This window comes from Bufo bufo, chromosome 5 (genome assembly GCF_905171765.1).
Source record: "Bufo bufo chromosome 5, aBufBuf1.1, whole genome shotgun sequence".
NCBI lineage: Eukaryota > Metazoa > Chordata > Amphibia > Anura > Bufonidae > Bufo > Bufo bufo.
In genome coordinates, this window is record NC_053393.1 from 205,747,978 (window position 1) to 205,775,339 (window position 27,362).

The window sequence follows — 27,362 nt, forward strand, 5'->3', positions numbered from 1 at the left end:
AGGAGTCTTGCAGAATTTTTTTCTTTTCTAACACCTACCTGTTTTCCTCTCCATCCAGGATACAGTGATATGCTGCTATTTCCTTCTCTAGCTGCAATTTATGGGACATCAAATGTTCCCGGTCTCGCTGGTGCTGCTCAGTTTCACTTTTAATTTCCTCCAGTTCTGCTTCCAACTTAGTGATCACAGATCCCAAATTCTGAAGCTCAATGTCATGCCAGTGTTTAGCATCATGCAAAGAATTCTCCAGACCTCTTTTCTGCAAATACAAAATTAACCATGACATTTTCAAGATCTTTAATCTGATCCCTCCTTTGGGACCCCCTTCTATGAATCAGAATGAAAATCTCTTTCAATAAATGCACTGAACAAAGATTTATACTCCCACTGAATTCTATAGCAAGTCTGTTTTCATTAAATACCAAAGCTCCCTCTAGTGGTGGCGGGAAGCTGCCAGAATTTTATCATTTAACTCTATGGCTGTATGGAAATTAGGATCCCTGTGTCAGAAAAAAATTAGTTTCAGTCCCTATACCACATTTCTAGCTTGACAGCACATCAGTTAGGACCAAAAATACACTACTTATAGGTACATTTTAAGATATCAGTATTACAAATCCAAGATTGGACACTTTTGTATGTACTAGCAGAAGGACCCTGCTTCGCATGGGAATATTTAATCTATTTCATGTAATGTTTCTGTGTGTCAATAAAAGATATCTACAGTCCCCCACCCCTTAACACTGACCCCCCCCCACAGTGTTCCGCCACTTTAACCCCTTAAGGACTTAGGACGTACCGGTACGCCATGTTTGCCGAGTCCTTAAGGACCCAAGGCGTACCGGTACATCCTAACTTTAAAATTACATTGCGTCGCGGTGGGGGTTAATTGGAACAGGATGTCCGCTGAAATCATTCAGCGGGCATCCTGTCACAACGCCGGGGGGGGGGGGCATGTGACCCCCTCGCATCGTCGATCGCTGCAAACCGCAGGTCAATTCAGACCTGCGGTTTGCTGTTTTACCTTATCCGGCGGGCGGCAGTGCCATCGGGTCCCCATGCGGATGTAGGGGGGACCCGATGGCATAGCAGGCAGCGCGATGCCTTCCTTAGGCATCAGCGTTGCTTCCGGTGACGAGCCTGTGAGATCCAGCCCCCTGGATCTCACAGGCCGGAAGCTGTATGAGTAATACACATAGTATTACTCATACAGCCAATGCATTCCAATACAGAAGTATTGGAATGCATTGTAAAAGGGATTAGACCCCCAAAAGTTGAAGTCCCAAAGTGGGACAAAAAATAAAGTTAAAAAAAAGTTAAAAAAATTAAGTTTTCCCCCCAAAAATTTTTAAATTTCAAGTAAAAATAAACAAAAACGTCATTTTCCCCAAATATCACATGACCTAACCCCTCAGTTGAATACCGTAAAAAAATAAAAATAAAAACGGTGTAAAAAAAACTATTTTTTGTCACCTTACATCACAAAAAGTGTAATAGCAAGCGATCAAAAAGTCACACTCACCCCAAAATAGTGCCAATAAAACCGTCATCTCATCCCGCAAAAATCATACCCTACCCAAGGTAATCGCCTTTTGTTTCAAAAAAGAAATCATTGTGTAAAACTTACATAAATTAAAAAAAAGTATACATATTAGGTATAGCGTGACAACTTGGTCCATAAAAATATCACATGATCTAACCTGTCAGATGAATGTTGTAAATAACAAAAAATAAAAACGGTTCCAAAACAGCTATTTCTTGTTACCTTGCCTCACAAAAAGTGTAATATAGAGCAACCAAAAATCATATGTACCCTAAACTAGTACCAACAATACTGCCACCCTATCCCGTAGTTTCTAAAATGGGGTCACTTTTTTGGAGTTTCTACTCTAGGGGTGCATCAGGAGGGCTTCAAATGGGACATGGTGTCAAAAAAAACAGTCCAGCAAAATCTGCCTTCCAAAAACCGTATGGCATTCCTTTCCTTCTGCCCCCTGCCATGTGCCCGTACAGCGGTTTACGACCACATATGGAGTGTTTCTGTAAACTGCAGAATCAGGGCCATAAATATTGAGTTTGGTTTGGCTGTTAACCCTTGCTTTGTAACTGGAAAGACATTATTAAAATGGAAAATCTGCCAAAAAGTGAAATTTTTTAATTGTATCTCTATTTTCCATTAATTCTTGTGAAACACCTAAAGGGTAAACAAAGTTTGTAAAATCAGTTTTGAATACCTTGAGGGGTTTAGTTTATAGAATGGGGTCATTTTTGTGGTGGTTTCTATTATGTAAGCCTCGCAAAGTGACTTCAGACCTGAACTGGTCCCTAAATATTTGTTTTTTTCTAAGCCTTGTAACATCCCCAAAAAATAAAATATCATTCCCAAAATGATCCAAACATGAAGTGGACATATGAGGAATGTAAAGTAATAACTATTTTTGGAGGTATTACTATGTATTATAGAAATAGAGAAATTGAAACTTGGAAATTCGCAATTTTTTACAAATTTTTGGTAAATTTGCAATTTTGTGACTGTGTGTATGGCAGTTGGGATATGAAGAGAAAGACTTGCAGGCTTTTATTGGCTAATGCAGGTCATTTTTTGGGAATATCTCAGGAATGGTACGTCCTAGAGATCTGTGACCCCCACAAGATTTCTTTTCCGGTAGCAAGGGATATACCAAGTTTCGTTGAAATCGATGGTTGCGTTTTTGAGTGATCGCGGAACATACATACATATATATGTCCTATTTATATATATATTTATATAGATTATATGAAAATTTATAGAATTTAAAGTAAAAATTTTAATTTCATTTTACATAATCATATATTGATTATATATTTCTGCAACTAAATAGACATAGACCACTGAACCTATTTTGAATTTAATTTTTTTTTCTCATAGCGCTCTCTAATTTAACATGTGTCACAAACACATGTCGACACCAGATCCTCATGGATCAATAAGTTTCTGTAAGTACTATATGGTCACTTCAACAGTACCACCAGGATATGCTTGCCATTCCAGTTTCACACTTTCAGGATTTCTTATCCAAATCCAGCAAACTTGTTTCTGAATACTACTGCTGCATCTCCCTGATAGAGGCTTGTCTTTTCACAGAAGAATCTCTGCCATCTATGCCTAGCCTAGAGAGTCAACCCCCTCCAGATGCTTGGACCTATATGGAACTATAAGGTGAAGAACCATGGAAGAAAGAGCAGACTGGGTGGAATCCACATGCCAGGAACAACCCCGCTGTACTAACAAAACCGATATCTTATAAAAAAGCATTTAAAAATCAGGTTGCACCCGACTGATTTTTCTCTCCCATTTTGTCAAGGGTTTACCATCCTTGATCCTACTTTCCCATAAAATACTCACCTTGACCATGCCTCTCCCCAAAGTGACCATTTTAATTTCACAATTAATACAAATAGGTAAAGCTATATTACAGGTAGAGATCAGCACATATGAATAAAATAATTAAAATGAAGTTCTATATTCATTCCATTCAGGAACATTGGCCTACATTTACTAATGTGAGTGCACATAGATTTTGGTGTAATTGCCCCAAGCCCAGGAGGAGTGGAGCGAAGGATGGGAGTGGTAGTGGCTCTGGCAATGACACAGTTGTTAACACAAATCACAGTGGCTATTCTCACCCCAAAGCTCCTGAGGGCTGGGCAGTGACAGGAAAGCACACCCTTTCTTCCCTTGGGACACTCCATGATGTTTGGGCTTCTGCCTGATGGAAGTTGGGGTGCCCAGGGTGTTATTAGTTTTGTACGGCTACATGGAAGAAGATGTAGGTGCTGTGGCCAAAAAATGGTGCTGGAGTCAGTAACCAGGCCATTTGTAGACAATAAATAAGTCTTTCTTTACTAAAGTTCAGAATGGGAGTTGTAGTACATACAACTGTATTAAAGCACAGCTCCAAACAAATCCCAGTGCAGGTATTCCCTGACAGCAATGTATGGACAACAGCAATAATGAGGGTTGTGGTACTTCTTCTCTCTATATTTCCAAAGTCTCTCTCTCTCTGCAGAATCTAAGACAATAAGGTTCTTGCCTGTAATTACAAGGCTGAGGGGTACAGGATTCAGATATGGCTAGCCAAAACTGTGTCAAAATGTGGAAGGGTCTATTAACAATGTTCCCTTATAATAATGCTGATCGCGGTCATTAAATCCTTTAGAAAAATAAAAAAGTTATGACTCCAGGAAGATGGGGAAGAAAAATAGCAACAAAAAAACCTCCATTGTCCAAAGGGTTGATCAAACAACCTAACAACAAACCCTTTGCACTTACCCTTATGTGGGATACTGCATCATTGCCTCAAAAAGTGGTACAATTTGCACATCTAGGTTTAGAGAAAATTTGGGAGCCTACGTTGAAAAGGGCTGTGTCTTAACTAAAGAGGTATGGCTTTGTGGGAAAGGGGTATTGCCTCAGATGTACCATTTTAATTCATAACTGTACCACAATTCTGGCGTAAAATTATGTCTTAATTAAAGTTAGCCAACCAAAAGTTGATATACTGGTAGACCAAAGTGTATTTTTATGTACATTTAGCATCCTACATGTGCCACTGCGATACATTTGGACAGCCTGTCTTAATTGTATAACATCTACAGGCTTATTAAATCTACCTCAGTGTATTATATAAACTCTGTTTCTTTCTCAGATAGCGCATTTATCAAGTCTTCACTTCCATTTTTTTTAGTTTGCAAATCCATGTAATTTTCGAAAACCCTTGAACCCTTGGAATCTCTATTATGCTCTTTATAAAATAACACAGATGCACTATGAGTCATTAGTCCTTTTTGATATTATACATATGTTTGTTGAGACTTGTTTTTAAACTGTGTCCTATGTGGGGATTTGTAATTTAGAAAATAACCACAGAGGGAGACGAGAAACGTTCTATCTAAGAAATAAACAGAGCTTAAATACTTGATGGACACATTGGGGCAGATTTACTGTGACTGGCATTTCACACACCAGCCTTAGTAAAAAGACTACCAAATGTGTTAGAAGGAGCAGGCCTCTTAATCAAGTCTGCACATCTTTTGGCAATGCATGCACCAGAAATGTAAATTTACAACAACTACAATATGAGCATGTGTAGATTGGAACTATAATTTATGCCAGCTGGCCCCGCATCCTCTTGATAAGCCGCATTCTTTTCATGCTACTTTTGAAATAGTCGCAAATGGTGGTGCAAATGTGGCATATGTCATAATTTGCGACTCTTTTTATGCCACAAAAGTGACATAAATACTTCAATAAATGTTTCCAAATGGAATTAATAAACAACTTGCTTTTTAGTATACTTCGTAATATAAATTTAAAAGTGTATTCCCATTTGGGACATTGATGGCATATTACTTGAATATCCCATTAATATCATATAGGTGTAGGTTCCACCTCTGGGACTCACTCCTATCTCCAGAATGCGGCCCCTGAAGTGAAGGGAAAGCTGCTGCGCATGTGCTGCCACCCTCTGTTCACTGCTATAGCAGTGACTGTGCTTGGATTGCTTACTGTTCATTCATCACTATGGGACTTCTGGAAATAGCTCAGCTTTTTCAGAAGTCCCATAGAAGTTAATGGAGAGGACAACACGCAAGCACGGCATGTTGTCTTTCACTTCAGGGGGCGTGTTCTGGAGAGGTACGACCTGCACTTATCCTAGCGATATGCCATCAATGTCCAGGATTTGAATACCTCTTTAACTATTTGTATTAAGAATGAAGTAAGAAGAAGAACAGCCAAGGTGAGTGTTTCATAGGAAAGTAGGATCGTGGATGATAAACCCTTGACAAAACCAGTTGGGTACTGTGGCGAAACCAACCTCGCCACTGGGTTTTGGAGGGGCCTGGTTGCCAGCCTCTTGCCCCAGGATTATGGCCCATACTAACTTTGAAGGAGAAGACAGACCGGCCACACAGCTTAAATCTGTGGAACTGTTTTGGGCAGGAAAGCCATGCTTGCAGTCGGCCAAATGTGACTTCCATGGAATTCGGGAACCCCTGCTCGGATCTGGGTGATTTTTGGATATGTTGTTCACCCAGATCAGAGCTATCCATGGATGTATACATTATGGGGATATGTGGGGTTTTGAGGTGCGTGACAGAACCATCTGTCTTTGGAATTGTAGTGTATGTTATGTGAGGGTACCCAGATAGCTAATTTTATTGTATTCGTGTAGTCTGAGTGCCATTCACCTAATAATATGCACTCAGACTTGAGCTATCTGGGGATATGTTAAATGTCTGTGTTTACTGTAAGGGTTGTGACATTGTATGTTTAAATGGTGATTTCTGTCCTGTTGTCCCCACATATGTATTGGCGATTTCCCTTTGTCCTGAGAGATAATTGAATTACTCCTCGGGTGTCTCCAGGGCAGAGAGGAGGAAACCATGATGCATTGTGGGGATGTATTGTGTCTGTGTATCCTGAATTTCTGCATATCTGTCCTGTGTCACAGTCTTCCATCTGGTCCCCTAGGGTAGTGTCCACCAGATGGGGACCTGCATAAATACGGCGGGTAGCCCTCAATAAAGAGTTCCTGTTTTACCCTTTATCATGTTGAGGCTGATGTTTGGGTAACTGATCGACGCTGGGGATTGCTATACGCTGAAGATTTGCTATGCTCCCCTGGCTATAACTACTAGCTCTTGTAAGAGCTGTTCCTGCTCTCTGGACTTAGGAGAGGTTGACCCACTGGAGCCTGGAGCCTTGTCGTAGGTCCAGGGTGGGTAGGAGACGGCGAGACCTCAACCAAGCTTCGGCGGTTCGTGGGGTCTGCAGTGCTTGCGGTGTCAAGTGGAGTGCTTGGAGACCTCGGGAAGCACTAGGAGCTTCTATCGACGGAGGTACCCGGTCGAGGTGCTAGGAGATCCGTTACAGGAACCATTTGTGATTTTTATATTTACAGTACATTGATTTTGTAAGTCTAATAAATTAACAGGATTTTTCCTAGAATAAGGGACCGCACCCAGTCAGTTACTTTTTTCTGTGGTTCTTCTAATTAGTTGCAGGTGGTCCAAGCACCTAAAGAGTTTGATGCTCAGGATTGGGTGAATCTTTTAAAAAATTTGTCAACAATATGGGCTTCATCCTACTGTAAAATGGATGTCCTCCACAGAGGTCTTTCGGAAGTTTCTGCAAATATTGCAAGACTTACTTCATCTCGTCTCGTCAGTTTGTTTCTTCACACAAATTACCGTATCAAAATACTAAGCTGAACTCGGCTGCTTACCTTATTAACAAAGCTGAGTTCAGCTTCGTATTTTGATACAGTAATTTATGCGACTAAACAAACTGACATGTGATAGAGGTGAGACGAAGTAAGTCTTGCGATATTTGCAGAAGCTTCGTAAAGACCTCCACAGAGGACATACATTTTACAGTAGGATGGAGTCCACATTCTTAACATAGTTTTTAAAAGAATTGGGTTCGGATACAGCAATCCAAACCCAAATCCCTCAACCCTACTTCTTGAAGTTTGGCCACAGATGGCATCTAGAACTATGTAAATGATGAGGATGAGCATCTGTCAGAAAGATGCAAAAGAGAGCTTGAGAAACATTGTGGACTGATTTGGAAAGGAGTGGCGAGCATATCTTGTTACTCTTGGAAGTGATAATACGTGTTTTTGGCATTAACACATTAAATCAGAGGATGCTCTACACGCTCTGTTTTAATGTGGTTGTAGATTGAATTTGTATGACCTTATCATACAACATCTTATATCTATATACCAACAAAAGAGAACAGGTACTATATAATACCCAAAATATCAAATCTTTATTAAGACATAAAAACATAAATACAAATACATATGTGTAGAGACAATACAAAGTGCCCACAACGGCAGCTCACAACTACACTGTAGCAAAGTATTAGAAAATCACTGCGGTACCACAACAAAGTGTGGGGACTCTGCATACTATGTGTCTAGAACAGCATATCATGCAGACCACATAGATGATATCTACACCCGATATATCTGCATCACATGTCTAAGACAGCTGGAGACAGCTTATATGAATGATATGCTGTTCTAGACACATAGTATGCAGAGTCCCCACACTTTGTTGTGGTACCGCAGTGATTTTCTAATACTTTGCTACAGTGTAGTTGTGAGCTGCCGCTGTGGGCACTTTGTATTGTCTCTACACATATGTATTTGTATTTATGTTTTTATGTCTTAATAAAGATTAGATATTTTGGGTATTATATAGTACCTGTTCTCTTTTGTTGGTATATATATTAAGGAGGTACACCCTTGCTAACACAAGGCTGTGTTGATCCAGTTGAATAATATCTTATATCTATGCAGTATTTTCATTGAGGTGGGTGCATGTCATTTCCATAAAATAATTCCACCACTTCATACCAGTCAACCCACTTTTACATTCTAGGAATCATGCACTGTGAAATTCAAGAGATGAAAGTACGCCTAGCCTTTCACTAAGTAGACTGGTTTCTACACTCACAACCAATGCAGAAAGAAATATACATGTCAGAGAAATGTAATGGTCTGTTAAGTCAATAGTCAAGATTCCATGTACAGTTCATAGATTTTTTTAATATTAGTGACCAATGAACATACCAGTGTTCGTAGGGATTCAGTCTCAGCCTGCAGGCTCTGGATTTTGCAAGCTGTATCATGGAATTCTTCTCTCAGACTCTCCACAACTCCCTCTTCTTGGCTTTGTAATGCTGGCAGCGCCGCTGATTGCTGTTTACAGTAAATAGGTAGAAAAACCAAGTCGTTTTTAGCATATGTGATCAGACTGGAATATCTGACCTGAATATTGTAATAATTGTCTGCACCCAATCTGTCTAAAATGTTTTGGTACAATTCAGCACATTTAGTGTCTCTTCACTTTTTCTTACTTGCTTGAAAGGGGTGGGGCTTAACAGGAAAGGTGCATAAAATTCAGTCTCAAACTAAGCCAACCAATAGTTGGTCTGGAGTTCGATAAAAGTGGTCCATGCACCATATGTATCATCCAGCTAGAGCCACTGTGATAAATCTGGTGGAGGTCTAGACAGCCTGTCAAGTTTACACTATTTATAGGAATAGTAAATCTAGGCCGCTACAATTAAATTTGAACAATTTGAAAGAACATGTTTTTATTCATTTCAATTACAATGGCAGCGATAATCATCTGATTGTGTTGACTTATTTCCCTGCGGTGAGTTAAAGGTTGAGTTAAAAAGGTTGTTCGGCAGGATTATATTTTTTTATATATAGGGCAGAGTAGTTAAAAAAAATATATACCGGCCACTGGCTTTCTGATGCCTACCAAGTCCCCACTGTTCTCTACATCTTGGTCCAATCTCCATATGCAGGAAATACCTGGAGAGTCCTGCATAACAAATCACTGGCTCAGGCAGGTCACTGTTAGTGGTTAGTGATTGGCTGGGCAGTTATCTCCAGGCATTTCCTGCATGTCGAGTTAGGACATTCATTTTCAGAAATTAAATGTAATTTTTTTCCTATTTTTAAAATGTTCTTCTGGGGAGGCAATATTGGAGACCAGGGGTGGAAACACTGTATGTTCCATCTGTGCATCTCCACAGGTATCCAGAAAATAAGAGGCTTGGTGACACCTTAAAATAAGCCATCAGTTTCTATTGTCTAGTCTATAAACATATAAGTGACTATGCTACTGAATTTCATGGTGCACAAATACTGTTCCTGCACAAGGGCTTTCTGTTTTTGAATATTTGCACACAACCCCGAAGACACACACTTCCTTTATACATTGTCTGTATCGACAGTACAGCAGGGTTTCTTTGCTTTATGGAAGATACAATTAATGGGAATTGCATTGCTATTCTGCCTTATATAGTGCCTCTAGCAGTACAACCAATCTGGAAATGAATCCTCCGCATTCTTCTAATTCTGTCCCAGTCTACACAGCAAAATTGACATATGAGCTGCAGAATATGGGAAATGTGAGCCTATTGAAGTGGTCTAGAGACCACTGTGAAAATTGGAATATTAAAAGAATGTGTTGAGGAAGGGTTGAGACGTATGCATATATATCCATATATGCATGCAAACACGTGCATGCATGTATGATATATATGCATGCATTGACTGCCACATCATAGGATGATGTGCGCAGATGTGCCCAGCATCTGTGCACATCTGCCCTTGGTGGCCCACAGGGGCTCATTGTGGCCCCTGTGGGAAATATGTGGTCCCTGGTTGATCTGTGCCCCCTTATATGATCTGTGCCCCCCTTATATGTGTCCCCTTATAGTTAGTCCTGTATGGCCGTGTATATATTGCCTCTTATGTATATATATACAGTACAGACCAAAAGTTTGGACACACCTTCTCATTCAAAGAGTTTTCTTTATTTTCATGACTATGAAGGCATCAAAACTATGAATTAACACATGTGGAATTATATACATAACAAACAAGTGTGAAACAACTGAAAATATGTTATATTCTAGGTTCTTCAAAGTAGCCACCTTTTGCTTTGATTACTGCTTTGCACACTCTTGGCATTCTCTTGATGAGCTTCAAGAGGTAGTCCCCTGAAATGGTCTTCCAACAGTTTTGAAGGAGTTCCCAGAGATGCTTAGCACTTGTTGGCCCTTTTGCCTTCACTCTGCGGTCCAGCTCACCCCAAACCATCTCGATTGGGTTCAGGTCCGGTGACTGTGGAGGCCAGGTCATCTGGCGCAGCAACCCATCACTCTCCTTCATGGTCAAATAGCCCTTACTTTCAAAGTTTTCCCGATTTTTTGGCTGACTGACCTTCATTTCTTAAAGTAATGATGGCCACTCGTTTTTCTTTACTTAGCTGCTTTTTTTTTTGCCATAATACAAATTCTAACAGTCTATTCAGTAGGACTATCAGCTGTGTATCCACCTGACTTCTCCTCAACGCAACTGATGGTCCCAACCCCATTTATAAGGCAAGAAATCCCACTTATTAAATATCTGACAGGGCACACCTGTGAAGTGAAAACCATTTCAGGGGACTTCCTCTTGAAGCTCATCAAGAGAATGCCAAGAGTGTGCAAAGCAGTAATCAAAAGCAAAAGGTGGCTACTTTGAAGAACCTAGAATATGACATATTTTCAGTTGTTTCACACTTGTTTGTTATGTATATAATTCCACATGTGTTAATTCATAGTTTTGATGCCTTCAGTGTGAATCTACCATTTTCATAGTCATGAAAATAAAGAAAACTCTTTGAATGAGAAGGTGTGTCCAAACTTTTGGTCTGTACTGTATATATGGGGATGTGTGTATGCAGTGCATACATCTGTATATGTGTATCTGCCATGGCTCTCCCCCAGGTATATATATGGGTCTATAACTGCCCATGTATGCCCCAGGTTTATAATGAGTATATATGTGTATATAGATGCGCCCCAAGTATCTATATACATATATATACTTAAATGCCCCCCATAGGGACAGCGTTTAGAGCCAGGAGGTGGGGCGGTTTTTGTTTCATAACCAACCCCCTCCTAAATGCCAGCTCCTGCAGTGGGGTGGATATGTCTCCAGGTGGCTGGTGACTTCAAAGGCTAAGGGATCAATAGATCTGAGGCCTTTTGTTGAGTTTATCAGCCTAGTTACTATGCTCTGCCCCACCTTGTGTTTGTGACATGGCTGGGCGTGTGGTGCTGCTATCCTCAGGGGGCCAATTGGCTGTCCTGAGTGCAGGCATATGTCATAGTCACACTATGATGTCACATCCCTGAGGAGGGGGGAGGTGGGCTGTTTCTGAGGCTGATATATGAGCCCCAAGACAGGAACAAGGGCTCTGGCAACTGGACTACAAGGAGAGACATGGGAGAGAGCAGCTCCATGACGTGCACCTGGAGAAGGCCTAGTAACCCTGGAAGGGCTAAGTATCTACCTGTCTAGCCCCTACCTACCCCTCACATACCCCCTATATCCACAGCAATAGTAACCCCTTCCCTGCCACCAACACATCCCATTGTAATCCCTATCCCTGCAGGCCCTGTCCTCACCAACTATCCCCTAACCCTGGCTGCTGAACTCCTGCAGCATTAACCTCAGCCCTGTACCCTTGAGGCAGTCCCAGTTACCCCTGTAGCTGCCCTGTAATCCTGTACCCCTGACTGTATTTCTGTGTCTGTGGCCTGCATTCACCCCTGCAGCACCACCGTTAACCCTTCGTTATTCCCTTAGGGATAGGATTAGAACCAGGTGGGGTGGGCTGCTAATATATGTGTGTGTGTACTGTATAGTTAGTTTGTGGGTGGAACTTGGGATTGTGTAGTGTAGTTTAGTACTGTATATTTAGTGCTGTATTGTTAGTACTGTATTGTTAGTACTGTATTGTTAGTGTATTGCGTGTGTTGTGTTCTGTAGGTGTTAATAAATACTGTGTGTTATTTATACCTATTGTGTAACGTGTGGTTACTAGCGGTAGTTAGTAAGGCGCATGCAGCTAGTTTAGTGATTAGCGTAAGACAAAGTATTGTATTATTATTATTATAATGGTATAAATAGGCGGAGTCATCGATAGATGGTTCCTCCTATTTATGAATATTATTTATTGATATTTGCATAAATATTGGTGATTAATATTCCCCCTTTACAGAATGTTTTTATCGTGATAGCAACATCTCACACTCAGTTTTGTAAGTAATGCAGGGATTAAAGGGGCAGTCTTTGATATGCTACCCTGGAATCTGTTTCCAGCACTAATGGTAATGTGAATGGCCATAGCTGATCCAACAGTGGCTCTGCATAATAAGGCTACAGAGGAGTTTAATGATTCATGGTGGAAAGAGCCTTTAATATTTCCTTAACAGGAGATATCAGTTTTCTATTATCTGGTCACATTGGAACAACATTTCAAGATATTTTGTAATTTGCATTATTTTAAAATGTTTAAGGGATATTCCATCTTCACAAAATCAGATTGGTTTGGTCTGACATTTGGCACCCCTGTCAATCTGCTGTTTGAAGGTGCTTAAATACTTGTGGGAGTGCTGCTAAATCTTCAGTACTTACCTACACGCTGTCTACATAGTAGTGGCGGTGCAGGGTATTTACAGCTTCATCCTCTCCACTTGAATGGGTCGAACCTCCACTGATTTGATATTGATTACCTATACTGAGGATAGGCCATTAGTATTGTGAAGCTGGAATACCCCTTTAAGTTAATCCTGATATGTTAAAATAATATAATTATAAAATATCTAAAATGCAAAGAGCAGTTCAGCAGCCCTGCTCCCTCCCTGAACATTCCTGAGGTTTTTAAATGAAAGAAAAACTCTGATAGGGTAAGCGATGTATCAGTTTTCTCTAATTAACATGATATCTCTATGGACACAGTGTCATTGCAGCTGTGTAGAAGAAGCGATGGTTGATGCTACTTTTTTGCCCTATTCTTTTTATGTAACATGAAAAAAAGCAATAATGTTTTGTAAAAAAAAATGAGCATCATCAATGATAAGTGGCTTATAGCCCAGTGAGGTCCAGACAGTGCCCAATCCCTACTGCTTCCAAACATACCTTCCGCTTAAAGTTGATTCTTTCCTTAGAATGGTGCTTCTATTAAACAATTGTGTAATTTAAAAGGGTTGTCCATCCCCAATATTAAATTTAATTTGGGCTTGGAAAGTGTTTACAATAAAGAAAAAAGATTTTCACCTTGTCACTAGAGCTCAGGTCAAGCACTGAGGCTCTCGTCTTCACTCTTTCTGGTCTCCTGTCGACTTGAAATGTGATGTCCGGTCCATGCCGGCCATGCAGTGGCTTCAGTGCTGACAGGTCCCCAAGTGGCATGTGACCGCTGAGCATTTGTGGCCTTTTGCTGATTGGGGACACATCACCGCTAAGGGCAGCAAATGTCTGCAGTGGTGCATGTGACCACAGGTTGGAAGCTACAGAAGACAGGGACAGTAGCGATACAAAAGCCTTGGTACTAGAATAGAGCAGGTATGACTAGGTTAGTGTCTTTATTTCTTATTTTTAAACACTTCACCAGCCCTAATTCAATGATTTTGGGATCGGACAACCCCATTCAGCATGACATTATTTTAGACAAAATGCATAAACATTCCCTATAGGAATACTCACACATTGCAAATGAGTCACAATTGAAAATTGAAAGGACTCCAAAATACATTGGAACTTTTTTTTTACCAAACCTGTTAGCAAGATCATATTGTCCAAACTGCGGGCAGCAGAACTTACTGTATCGACAGGTTAATATTGATGGTGACTAAACAGTAACACTAAACAGACACTCATCCCAAATCCCTCCTGACTGGCTTATACACATTTACATTCAGTTCAGCCAAGCATGTATGTGTTATAAATGGGGAGAGAAGAGAAAGGAGCTGCCAGGCACTTCTGGCGGCGGCTTATCAACTGGAAAACTAAAAGAATTGGGCTACAATATTTACTTCACATAATCCTTCTCTCCCCTTGATGATATCAGGAGGAGAGGAGTAAATATATTCAGCTGATTCTTCTCCCCTCCTTGACATTATCTGTCGGGGGAGAGTCGGGAGCTCACCATACACATTAGATTGTTATCCGAACTGTTCCTTGTGAGTTAATCTGACAATATGGGGACAATCAGAGTAATAGATATATTTATTATTAAGAAAGTTATTGTATTCTGAATTGAGAATGCACACATAAAATGCTATTGGATTTAGATAATAAATTTCATATTGTCACATCACAAGAATAATTAGCTTCATGTGATTGCTAAATTCATTTTCAAGACCCAAGAGATTAAGTGTTTGAAAGTATTTCTTGGAACACCACCCACATTACTCCTACATGCAGTTTTTCCTCTGAGTTCCTCTTAACAGTATTAGTCCTCTGAACTTGTGGCAGATTACCCTTGGGAAGTGAAATTCCTCCTAAGAGAGGATATGTAAAGGGTGGTGACTTCATATTGTTCATGTCTGTAAAAATAATTTTAGGTTCACTTACTTTGGCTTGAAGAAGGGCACTAGATTCAGCTCTGTTCTTTTCAATGTCCTTCTCCCAGTGAATTCTGATGGTCTCCAGTATATCATCAAGTCCCGTGCCGATTGGCGTGTCTACTTCTTCTAGCTGAGATCCTGCCAGCTGCTTGTATAGCATCTTCACATCCTGAAAGTTTACTTGATTATTGGGGTTGTCCCATGAAAAATATTCTACATTTTTCAAATCAGCACGTTTTGTGTAATTAAATTTGTGTAATTAAACATTTTGAATTATCACTGACTTATTTGTATTACACTACCTGTTTGTTCTTTTCCTTATTTCTCTGTCGACCTCAGTAACATTGCTGAGGTGGTTGCACATGCTCAGTTCCATTCTTCAACTGCCACCAGTCAGATCTACTGTTAGAAGCTGTGACAGTTACACGGAGAGAACTCTAGCAGAAAGGGCACACCTTCTGAGAAGAGAACACCCCTTGAGAAAGGACATGCCTTATGAGAAGAGCACACCCCTTGAGAAAGGACAAGCCTTCTGAGAAGAGCACACCCCTTGAGAAAGGACACGCCTTCTGAGAAGAGCACACCGCTTGAGAAAGGACATGCCTTTTGAGAAAAGACACCACCTAAGCTGCCAGCTTGAAGTAAATATAGAACACAATTGGAGCAATGAGAGGGAAGATCTCTGGTTTCATGTGAAGTACAGGGCTGGTTCTAGCTTTGTTAGGAATAGATTGTCATTATTATATGATGCCATATATTCATTTTTTACATTAAAGAGGTTATCCAGGCTTTTTAATGTTGATTACCTATCCGACACCCGGCACCTCCGCCGATACAGCAGTGGACAGGAAGAGAGAAGTTGATCAAACAGTTGATCGGTGGGGTTGCAATGTGACGGACTCCCGCCGATCTGATATTAATGACCTATCCTGAGGATAGGTCATCAATATTAAAAAGCCCAGACAACCCCTTTAATCATGGGATAACCCCTTTAATGAATAGGAGTTAAAGGGAATCTGTCAAATCCTATATAATGCCCGAAATTAATGAAACATACATTAAAGGGAATCTGTCAAATCCATTTGACTGCTCCCAATTAGTGAAGCATACATAGGGACAGACACACTGAAATGAACAGTCTGTCATTTAGGCTGGGTTCACATCACGTTTTTCCCATCCATTTTACATATACATAAAATGTGTACGTTAAACGGATGCCTCAGACTGATGCCATCCAATGGCATCCGCTCACCATAGAGTTAGATTGTAAAAAAAATATATAGTTTTTTTTTTTACCATTGTAAAAAAAAAGTATACCTAGGCATAAAAGGTGATGTGAACCCTCCCTTATCTATTAAAGTAACAACGCTGCAGAGAATTGGCAGTTCCTGGCAGTGTGCCGGAGAAGTAATTCATTGCCAGAGAAGAGTCCAGCTTATTCATGAGTTCCCTTTCTCCCCATCCAATCACTGGTGACTGACAGTTCTTCCCTAGGGTGAAAACTAAGGAGAGAACTGCCAATCATCAGCAGATGGGCAGGGAGAGAGGAAGCTCATGAATAAGCCGGACTCTTCTCTGGCAGCATGTGCTGTAAGCATTAAACTCCTTATTAAAAGTTCTCAGCAGCGGTGTGACTTTAGCAGATAAAAAAGAGATGCAAATGAGGTCTTAACAAGCTCTACCTCTAATGCCACCAGATCTCCTCACGCTGTCTAAGGCGCTCTCTCCCCAAGGAGAGACAGTACCCCCAAATTTAGCAGATAAGTGACAGCCAGTTGAGTTCAGCATGTTTGCCATTATTTTACAATGCCCTGAATGAAAACACACCTTTTTGTACATTATATTATTGAAATATATGTAACTGACCCTAGTTTTAAAGCAAATGTTCATTTTTCACTTTTTACATAGAGTAGTCTAACTTTCTAAATACATCATTTAATTTATCTTGTACAGATCATGAGTTAAAGCCCATGTTTGGGCAGATTATTGCTAATGAGCATTCATACAAACGCTAGTTAGCGATAATCTGACTGACAGCAATTCAACTGATAAAGGCTGCGTGCCGAAACGCGTCTACTAGACATTAAATGAATATGGAATAAAAAGAATTTACTTTCAAGCAAGACAGGAGTTCCTGGGATTCCTTATATATTCCACTAAGCTGTTAATCTCCCTCGTATCACTACTAGAGGTGACCGACTGTCATATGTGATGGCTCCCTAGATCATCACACCAGCAGTTGGGGTTGTGCATCACTACACAGCAAAAGCAGGTTTAAAATGCTCACCACAAGACCTCCATACCCTAACCCAGCCCTCGTAGGATACAAAACAAAATCTGGATTCATCGCTAAAGACAATATGGTTCCAGTCCATAGCAGGCTAGGTTTCCCATTCACGACACCACTGCAAACAGAGGCAACAGTGGCTGGCTGTCAATGTCAGGACATGTATTGGTTGCTGTGACACCAACTTTCCTTCTGCTAAACACCTGGAAATTGTCCAAGGGGAGACGGGGTGCATAATGAAGATGCCCCTTATGTCTGGATGGTGGACAATGAAAGTGTGATTGCTGCTAATGCTTGTCTGTGGATCAAACAATCCTCCATACTGTTGGTATGTCTGGGCTGTCCAGACCCTGCTCGCTGTGTGTGCTTGTCCTTACATAACCAATGCCCCCAACACTTCCTAAGTCAAGTGATTAAAGGCATTGTTCAGAATTTCGAAAAACAGCTTTCTTCCAAAAACAGCACAACCACTATCCATGGGCAGAGCTTCAATACTGCACTCAACCTGTGGACAGGGGTGGTGCTGTTTCTGGAAGTAAGCAGCCATGTTTTTCTAACTCTGGACAACCCCTTTAACAATCCATGTTCAAACTGACTTCTATGAAAATACATATCAGGCTCTTCTGTCCTGGGTTGGAAGACTTGATGGCCTGAATCTGCACAGACGGGCACCATTCCATCCATTACTAGTAAGTCAATTTACTCGATATACCTACACAGCCTTTTCATATGAATCAGTCGTTCTCTGAATTGTTTTTATAGGAATTGTTGAAAGCCGCTTATCACGATTATCATACTATGACCTCAAGGATTTTCTTGCAGTATGTGGGTAAATGTTTTAAACTGGCTGAATGAGAATCCATTGTGTGTGCTCTCTTATATTGGACATTGAATTGATTAGTTGATCTAAGGTACGACTTTGTATTATTTTTACCTCCTCATGATTTTTGGACAGTAAGGCAAGCTCCTCTTTCATGCTTTCTATCTGACTTTCCAAATCCATTTTTGTCAAGTTCGCATCATCAATCACTTTGTACAATGAACGTATCTCCTCCTCCACTGCTTTTCTAAAAGGCTGTTCATTCTCGTATCTGAAAATTAAATGCCATTGTTACATTAGAAAATCAATACTTCATTTAATGTGTATAGTAAAATGTCACATTTTGTTTGTAAAATATATTACATTTATTAAACTTATTTCCTGTCACTACATCAGACCTCTTGAGGGAACAGCGGAAAGGATCTTGCTGAACATTGCATACAGCACATATTTTACAGGGAACAGGGTCTTGAAGCAAACTATGCAGCCCCTGATGAGCTGAAAAACTCTGTGTATGTATGCACTCATTCAGCAATCAACCTAAAGAACAAGGGTCTTGTCTTGAGGTACTTTCAAATAAATAAAAAAACGTTACTGTATATTTTTCCCAAATCAATAGTACATGTGAATTTTCAAGACCCTGTAGCTGTAATAGCTAACCTCCGGCACTCCAGATGTGGTAAAACTACAACTCCCAAGAAGCACACTTACTTAGCTGTTTTCAGAACTCCATAGAAATGAATGGAGCATGCTGGGAGTCATAGTTTCACCACAGCTGGAGTGCCAGAGGTTAACCATCACTGCCCTATAGTATATATTGTTACAGGAAAGTGCTATTTTCCTTTCCCTCCAGTGGCCTATAGTTCCTCTTTCCCTGTAGGCTCTCCATAAATGTTCAGAAACCTCTCCATTTGTCAAAAATACATAAAAGCATGAAACAGTAAATACAGGGAGGAGGGATATGCAGCTGCAGTATTTCTCCATTTATGTCTGTGGGAGTCTCATGCTGTAAGAGGGGAGGTGAAGCAACAAAAGCAGACATCTAATTGACACAGAGCACACAGCCCATCACCGACATCACACCAGGAAGTGTACATATGTAATGTATATATATTCAAACCTATTGCCCTATTGTATCCCGCTTTTTCCTTATTTTCCAATTTTTTTCCTTGTTTTGGTACTTACATTTCCTCCCACAATACACATCTACAGCTGTGGAAATAGGTATAGTGATTTTTTTCTCTTGAAATTATTTAAAAGCTGATAACTAAAAATCTGCTCTCCATCTACCTTCTATTTTTTCAGTGGGAGATCCTCCCTGTAGTTGATACAGAGCATTTTTGCGCACATGAATTGAAAATCTGCATTGTGGAAGAAAAAGTAACATGTTCATTCATGCTGTGGATTCTTTGTGGTTGAAGTCAATGGAAGGCCTTAAAAACATATCACAATCCGGATCGAAATATGATCAAAAAAAGTAGCAACCCTATTTGTCATGTGCACTACCACAAAAAGGGAATCTGCAATTGTTTATTATATATTGTAAATGTCATATTATGTTATTGTATGTGCCATATTCTACTGAATAATAAGGTATGGTTTGCATAAATAATGGAACTTACCATTCCATTCCTCTTGGTAGGAGTGGGCTGGTCCTAATTCCTGCCAGGAGGGGAGTTCTAGAGAGAGTTAGCTGAGCAAGCCTGGAGTGAGGGATCACCTATATCTGTTCCTGCATCATGGGCCTTGGGACTCAAGATACAGCTTGTCTGTGAGGACCACTACTCCAGGGAGACTGCAGGTTCCCAGGACACCATACAATCTGCAAGCTACAGCATACAAAGTCAGCAGAGTGATTAGATTTACAGCCTCCACTGCAGGTGAGGGGATACAAGTTAAGACACCCATCACCACAGTTCAGGACTAGTGATGAGCGGCAGGGGCGATATTCGAATTCGCAATATTTTGTGAATATTTTGTAGAATATTCATCATATATTCGTGAATTCGCGAATTTGAGATTATGTTCTTGATTGCGAAAATCAGCAATGTATTATTCATGTAATGCGCGCAAAATACCGGCGTGGGTTAGGCAACTTTTCTATTGGTTGCTAGGGATGTTGCTAAACTGTGACAAAGCCTTCTCATTGGCCCACAAGCTAGAAGAAGGGAGGGATGATCACCTGACTCTTACTGTATTAAAAACAAAACAAAAAAAACCCTAATATTCGTCATTACGAATATATAACACTATATTCTAAATATTCACAAATACTCAAAGTGCCGATATTAGCGAAAAAAAATTGCTTTTAGAATATTTCTGCTCAACACTATTCAGGACAGGCACATGCAAAAGCCTGCCTTTCATAAGTGGACAACTATAGCCACAAATGCTAGCTTATTGCTGTTGTGAAGGGAGATGAGGAGAGAGAGAGCGAGAGAGAGGAAAGAGAAAGGCTACTTTAGAGTGCTATTGTGTGCCATCTTGCCAGCCCCCATACCTCATCAGCTGGGGATCTTTGCACCTTGTACAATCAACAGCTGGATGTACTGTAACTCATCCTTTGCACTTAGTAAAGAAAAATGTTTGTAATTCTTCTATGTCTGTCTGATTCCTTTACATCCCCTTTTTAATGCACCAAACCCTAGCGAGCAACGGCCTGAAAGAGTACACTGTGACACTACCACTCCCATCCTCTGCACTGACTCGAGAGGGGCTCGCTGCACATGCAGTTGGACAAAGAGAAACACATTTTTCAATGCCTTTTTTATGTTTTTTTCTACACATACTTGTGCTAAGAAATAAAACTGTTATTTAACTTACAATATGCATTCATAAAACAACTAACAGCTAAGATATACAGACAATTAACATTTCAAAAGGCAAGTGATGCTAAAACATGCGTATATAAACAGGCTACAAATAGCATTTACAAACAAACATGTTATTATGAGAAATTTCAGTGCAGAGTCAGGAATATAGCGAGCTACTCATTGCAACCCTCTCTGTACAAGGAATAGATTCAATAGGAAACATGTAATATAAGACATCACCACCCCTAAACCACCCCCTGAAACACCCCCAAATATGTACATTCTGTGGTATTTTATACCACAGAAAACAAAAAAACTAAACAGAACTGTCTGAGTGTTTTAGAGATTAATGATTGGTTTTGATAAATTTGTAGAGCAATTTACCTGGTGAATTCCTGCTGTGAATTCCTTGCACTTTTAGCCAACCCAAATGTTTCCTTGTTTACTAGCACAGGGAGGCTCACATTCCATACACTGGTAATGACTTTTTGTTGCATTCCCATGAGTGTGATACTATGTTATTTTATCCACATTAACATTCTCACAGAGGAGCATATTCATGACTCAATTTATGGAAATTTGAGAAAATATTATGGTTATGTTTTATTTTATTTATTTATTTTTTGCTTAATGGAATGTAAAATTATATATATATATATATATATATATATATATTTTTTTTTTTCACGTGTGAATAATTCTTTTGTCTAGTGCAGCCAATAACGATGTATTGATAGTGGCATATATTCCAAAGAAGGTCGGCACTGCTCAGGAGATTTGGCGGTGCACGTGTCTGCGGGCAGGAGTCCCAGTAGATAATTCGCAAATAAAGACCGGCACTCGCTTGATGAATATTCTTGTAGATTTATTCAGTCACATATTTCATCATAGTGACGCGTTTCAGCAACTATATGCTTTCATCAGACATGTGAATACAACTTACCACTAGCTCTGATATATATACAAAGGAAATGAAATCACATTGTTACAATAAACTCCTCCCACAATCAAGTGTCTGGGGAGTATGTGATTCAACTTAATCTAACAGGTGAAATGTATTATCAGAAACATCTAGTTTCATATCGAAAAAAAAACAGAAAGGAAACATCGTACAAATAATCGCATCACATGAAGCTACTGACATTGTAATCTCGATTGAGACCTTTCGGATCCATGGTTTGTAACCGATGGATCCAATATGCCTCTCTTTTCAAAAGCAATTTATTTCTATCTCCACCGCGTCGAGGTAAAGTAACACCTTCTATGACCTGATAGCGTAATTGTGCTATAGTGTGTACCTTTTGATGAAAGTGGTATGGTAGTAGGAGTAGCAAATTCTCCTTTCTAATTGTCGATTTATGTTTACTCAGTCGGTCTTTTATTCTCATGGAGGTTTCCCCCACATACAATAGACCACAGGGACATTTAAGAATATACACTACAAATCGACTATCGCAGGTAAAAACCCCTTGGATAAGGATTTGTTCGCCAGTATGCGGGTGTGAAAAATAACCACCCTTAATGACATTCGAACAATTCACACAATTTAAACATGGGAATGTGCCTTGTCTCGGGGTGGATAATGTAGTCTGTCTAGGGCCAATCTTATTGCTGCCTATATCTGCTCTAACAATCTTATTGCGCAGATTATCTGTTCTTTTAAAACACATCATTGGGGGTCTCTTAAATTCATCAATTTGGGGATAAGATCTCGAAACTATCTGCCAGTTTATTGACTAAACTCAGCTTTGAAAAAGCTTTTATGCAGACGGATCTTCGGATCCGTCTGTATAAAAACTAACCTACGGCCACGGATCACGGACACGGATGCCAATCTTGTGTGCATCCGTGTTCTTTCACGGACCCATTGACTTGAATGGGTCCGTGAACCGTTGGCCGTGAAAAAAATAGGACAGGTCATATTTTTTTCACGGCCAGGAAACACGGATCACGGATGCGGTTGCAAAACAGTGCATTTTCCGATTTTTCCACGGACCCATTGAAAGTCAATGGGTCCGCGAAAAAAATACGGAAAACGGCACAACGGCCACGGGTGCACACAACGGTCGTGTGCATGAGGCCTTAGGGACACCAAAAGCTAGCTAATAGGGCCACAAAAGTCCTTTTAAGGACTGGTATAGGTGTGCTATCGATAGGTGTGATATAGAGGGGTGTAAATGTAATATACTTATAATATACTTTCTAACATAGAAATTATATTATAGTGTATTTGTATTGTGCAGCAGTTGTGTGCGGTTCTGCTGTGATACCGCAGCTAGATAGAGGTACAAACACTATTCGAGTAACTAATTGCAATGGGTGTGATATACCCGTTACCCCCAAACAAACTGGTTGAGGGCTGCAATATACCTTCTTCCACAAAATCCTGATTGAGGGGTGCTATATACCTGTTTCTGCCAAATACTGATTGAGGGGTGCTGTTTACCAGTTTCCGCCAAATACTGATTGAGGGGTGCTATATACCTTCTTCCACCAAATACTGATTGAGGGCTGTGATACGACTGCTTCCACAAAATACTGATTGAGGGGTGCCATATACCTTCTTCCACTATATACTGATTGAGGGGTACTATTGCTATATACCTTCTTCCACCAAATGCTGATTGAGGGGTGCAATACACCTACTTCCACAAAATACGGATTGAGGGGTGTCATATTCCTGTTTCCGCCAAATACTGATTGAGGGGTGCTATATACCTGTTTTCGCCAAATACTGATTGAAGGGTGCCATATACCTTCTTCCACTAAATACTAATTGAAGGGTGCTATTGCTATATACCTTCTTCCACCAAATACTGATTGAGGGGTGCAATACACCTACTTCCACAAAATACGGATTGAGGGGTGCCATATTCCTGTTTCCGCCAAATACTGATTGAGGGGTGCTATATACCTGTTTTCGCCAAATACTGATTGAAGGGTGCGATATACCTTCTTCCACTAAATACTAATTGAAGGGTGCTATTGCTATATACCTTCTTCCACCAAATACTGATTGAGGGGTGCAATAAACCTGCTTCCATAAAATACTGATTAAGGGGTGCCATATTCCTGTTTCCACAAAATACTGCTTGAGGGGTGCTAAATACCTGTTTCTGCCAAATACTGATTGAGGGGTGCAATATACCTGTTTCTGCCAAATACTAATTGAGGGGTGCCATACACCTGTTTCCGCCAAATACTGATTGAGGGGTGCTATATAGCTGTTTCCGCCAAATACTGATTGAGGGGTGCCATACACCTGTTTCTGCCAAATACTGATTGAGCAGTGCTATATACCTGTTTCCGCCAAATATTGATTGAAGGGTGCCATATACCTTCTTCCACTAAATACTGATTAAGGGGTGCTATTGCTATATACCTTCTTCCACCAAATACTGATTGAGGGGTGCAATACACCTACTTCCACAGAATACTGATTGAGGTGTGCCATATTCCTGTTTCTGCCAAATACTGATTGAGGGGTGCTATATACCTGTTTCTGCCAAATACTGATTAAGGGGTTCCATATACCTTCTTCCACTAAATACTGATTGAGGGGTGCTATTGCTATATACCTTCTTCAACCAAATACTGATTGAGGGCTTCGATACACCTGCTTCAACAAAATACTGATTGAGGGGTGCCATACACCTGTTTCCGCCAAATACTGATTGAGGGGTGCTATATACCTGTTTCTGCCAAATACTGATTGAGCGGTGCCATATACCTTCTTCCACCAAATACTGATTGAGGGGTGCAATACACCTTTTTCCACCAAATACTGATTGAGGGGTGCCATATACCTTCTTCCTCTAAATACTGATTGAGGGGTGCTATTGCTATATACCTTCTTCCAACAAATACTGATTGAGGGGTGCAATACACCTACTTCCACAAAATACTGATTGAGGGGTGCCATATACCTGTTTCCACAAAATACTGATTGAGGGGTGCTAAATTCCTGTTTCTGCCAAATACTGATTGAGGGGTGCTATATACTTGTTTCCACCAAATACTGATTGAGGGGTGCCATATACCTTCTTCCACTAAATACTGATTAAGGGGTGCTATTGCTATATATCTTCTCCCACCAAATACCGATTGAGGGGTGCAATACACAATTTTCCGCCAAATACTGATTGAGGTGTGCCATATACCTTCTTCCACTATATACTGATTGAGGGGTGCTATTGCTATATACCTTCTTCCACCAAATACTGATTGATGGGTGCAATACACCTGCTTCCACAAAATACTGATTGAGGGGTGCCATATACCTGTTTCCGCCAAATATTGATTAAGGGGTGCTATATAACTGATTCTGCCAAATACTGATTGAGGGGTGCCATATACCTGTTTCCACCAAATATTGATTGAGGGCTGCGATATACCTTCTTCCACAAATACTGCTCTTCTCTATGGACTTAGGCAGAGGGTTATTTAGAAAATGACAGGCAGAGGAAGAGGCATACTGTTCCGCATGTATGGTAGGGGTCAGGCAGATGCACCAGGCCAGAGCCTAAATGGGAAGTTGGAGAAGGCGCGTGCGATAACTTCAAAGGGCGCACCAGAGTTGGTTGAGTGGCTCACTCAGCTTTCCGCTTCTGCACCCTCCTCATCCTCTGTATATACACCCTCCTCACTCTCTGCTGTGTGCACCCCCGAAGACACCACCACCACCACCATAGTCCCTCCACTCGAGTCAGAGGAATTATTTTCCTATCCATTCCCAGACCTTACTGATGTGCAGCCATTCTTGGCATCGGATGAGGAAGAGGAGGTAGCAACGGCCGTCACCCAGCAGTCTGACGATAGTACCCAGATCGGCACAAGGAAGTTGGTCCCCGTTGTTGCTGCCTACTCCGAGATCTCTAATGTCAATGGTGCTGAAGGTGACGAGTCGATGGACGTCACATGGGTGCCAACAAGAGAGGAAGAGGAGGGGAGTTCAGAGGGAGAGACGGAGCAGCAGATAGGGAGGAGAAGGAGGAGAAGCAGGCAGAACTTACACTGCACAGGAGGCAAAAAGCAGACTGCTAATGTATCTGCATCCACCATGCACGATCACATCTGGCGCTCCCAGGACGCCGGCACATGGCTCTGCAGTGTGAGCTTTTTTTAACGTGTCAGCTGCTGATAATAGTGTTGCCATCTGCAGCCTGTGCTGTTAACGCATAAGTCGCGGTAAGCCCAACACTCACCTAGGGACGATCGCCTTAAAGGGAACCTGTCACCTGGATTTTGTGTATAGAGCTGAGGACATGGGTTGCTAGATGGCCGCTAGCACATCCACAATACCCAGTCCCCCATAGCCCCTCGTCGAGTGTCCTGTCCGAAAGGAGTTCAACACAGCAGGTGGGGACCGTGACCGACAAGCGCACTCGCCTAGCTCATGACAGTGTGGACTACCTCACATTTCTAATGAGGCATGGATCTCGGAGGAATTCAACACCTGTGATGACCACGTTTATTAGAATTTCCTCATGCCAGCCCACACATATCCGCCACCACTGGCCTGCAGTAAAATTGTTATCCAATAACCGTCTAATATACCTCCAGCTACATAATCACTTGATCTTTTCTGTCTGGTGAATGCCTAATGTCTGGGGCCTGTACTCCACTGGCCTGCAGTAAAATTGATATCTAATGACCGTCTAATTTACCTCCAGCCACATAATCACTTGATCTTTTCTGTACGGTGAATGCCTAATGTTTGGGGCCTGTACTCTAGTGGGCTACAGTATAATTGTTATTTAGTGACCGCATAATGTACCTCGAGCCACATAATCACAATTTCTTTGCCTTGATTGCCTAATTTTTAGGGCCCGAACTCCGTGGCCTCAAATAAAAATTTTCTAGGGTCCAGCAGGGCACTTTTTGAGAATTCCCTTTAAGACGCATAAAAATGGCCCATGATTAAAATAAAAAATTTGGGGGGGAATTTTTGTCATTGATCCCCCTCTGGTATGTCACTGTCCATGTTGTGGGACTATTTGTGCACTTCTAGTAATTATTTGGTGGCTGCAAATATGACGTGAAGGTTTTTCAGGTTCGCGTGCCATTAAAGTGAATGGGGCCTGCTGCAAACTTGCGGTTCGCGAACATTTGATCGCGTTCGCGAATCGTCCCGGCCGATGTTCGTCCATCACTACTTAAGCGCTCCTTATCTCTGCTCTCTGACATAATAAACACTTATTAAAGCTCAGTTCTTATCTTACTGATAAGATTGTGGCTTAAATAAGTGTTTATGACCTCTTATTAGTTTAGAGTAGTTTAGAGCATAAAGTGAAAGTGAAAGCACTTTAGGCTACTTTCACACTTGCGTTCGGGGTTCCGCTTGTGAGTTCTGTTTGAAGGCTCTCACAAGCGGCCCCGAACGGATCCGTACAGCCTCAATGCATTCTGAGTGGATAAGGATCCGCTCAGAATGCATCAGTTTGGCTCCGTTACGCAATTTGGCTCCAT

The 27,362-nt window shown here is 40.9% G+C and overlaps 1 protein-coding gene across 1 annotated transcript in view; it reads right to left on the reverse strand.

Annotated features, from left to right (window-relative positions):
• BFSP2 (beaded filament structural protein 2) overlaps positions 1-27,362 on the reverse strand; it is a 100,869-nt gene that overhangs the window by 10,760 nt on the left and 62,747 nt on the right. Inside the window, exons 3-6 of the mRNA XM_040433297.1 lie at positions 18,196-18,352; positions 14,982-15,143; positions 8,625-8,753; positions 39-259 (exon numbers count right to left, since the gene is read on the reverse strand). Of these exons, the coding sequence (XP_040289231.1) occupies positions 39-259; positions 8,625-8,753; positions 14,982-15,143; positions 18,196-18,352 (669 nt within the window). The remainder of the gene's footprint in view (positions 1-38; positions 260-8,624; positions 8,754-14,981; positions 15,144-18,195; positions 18,353-27,362) is intronic.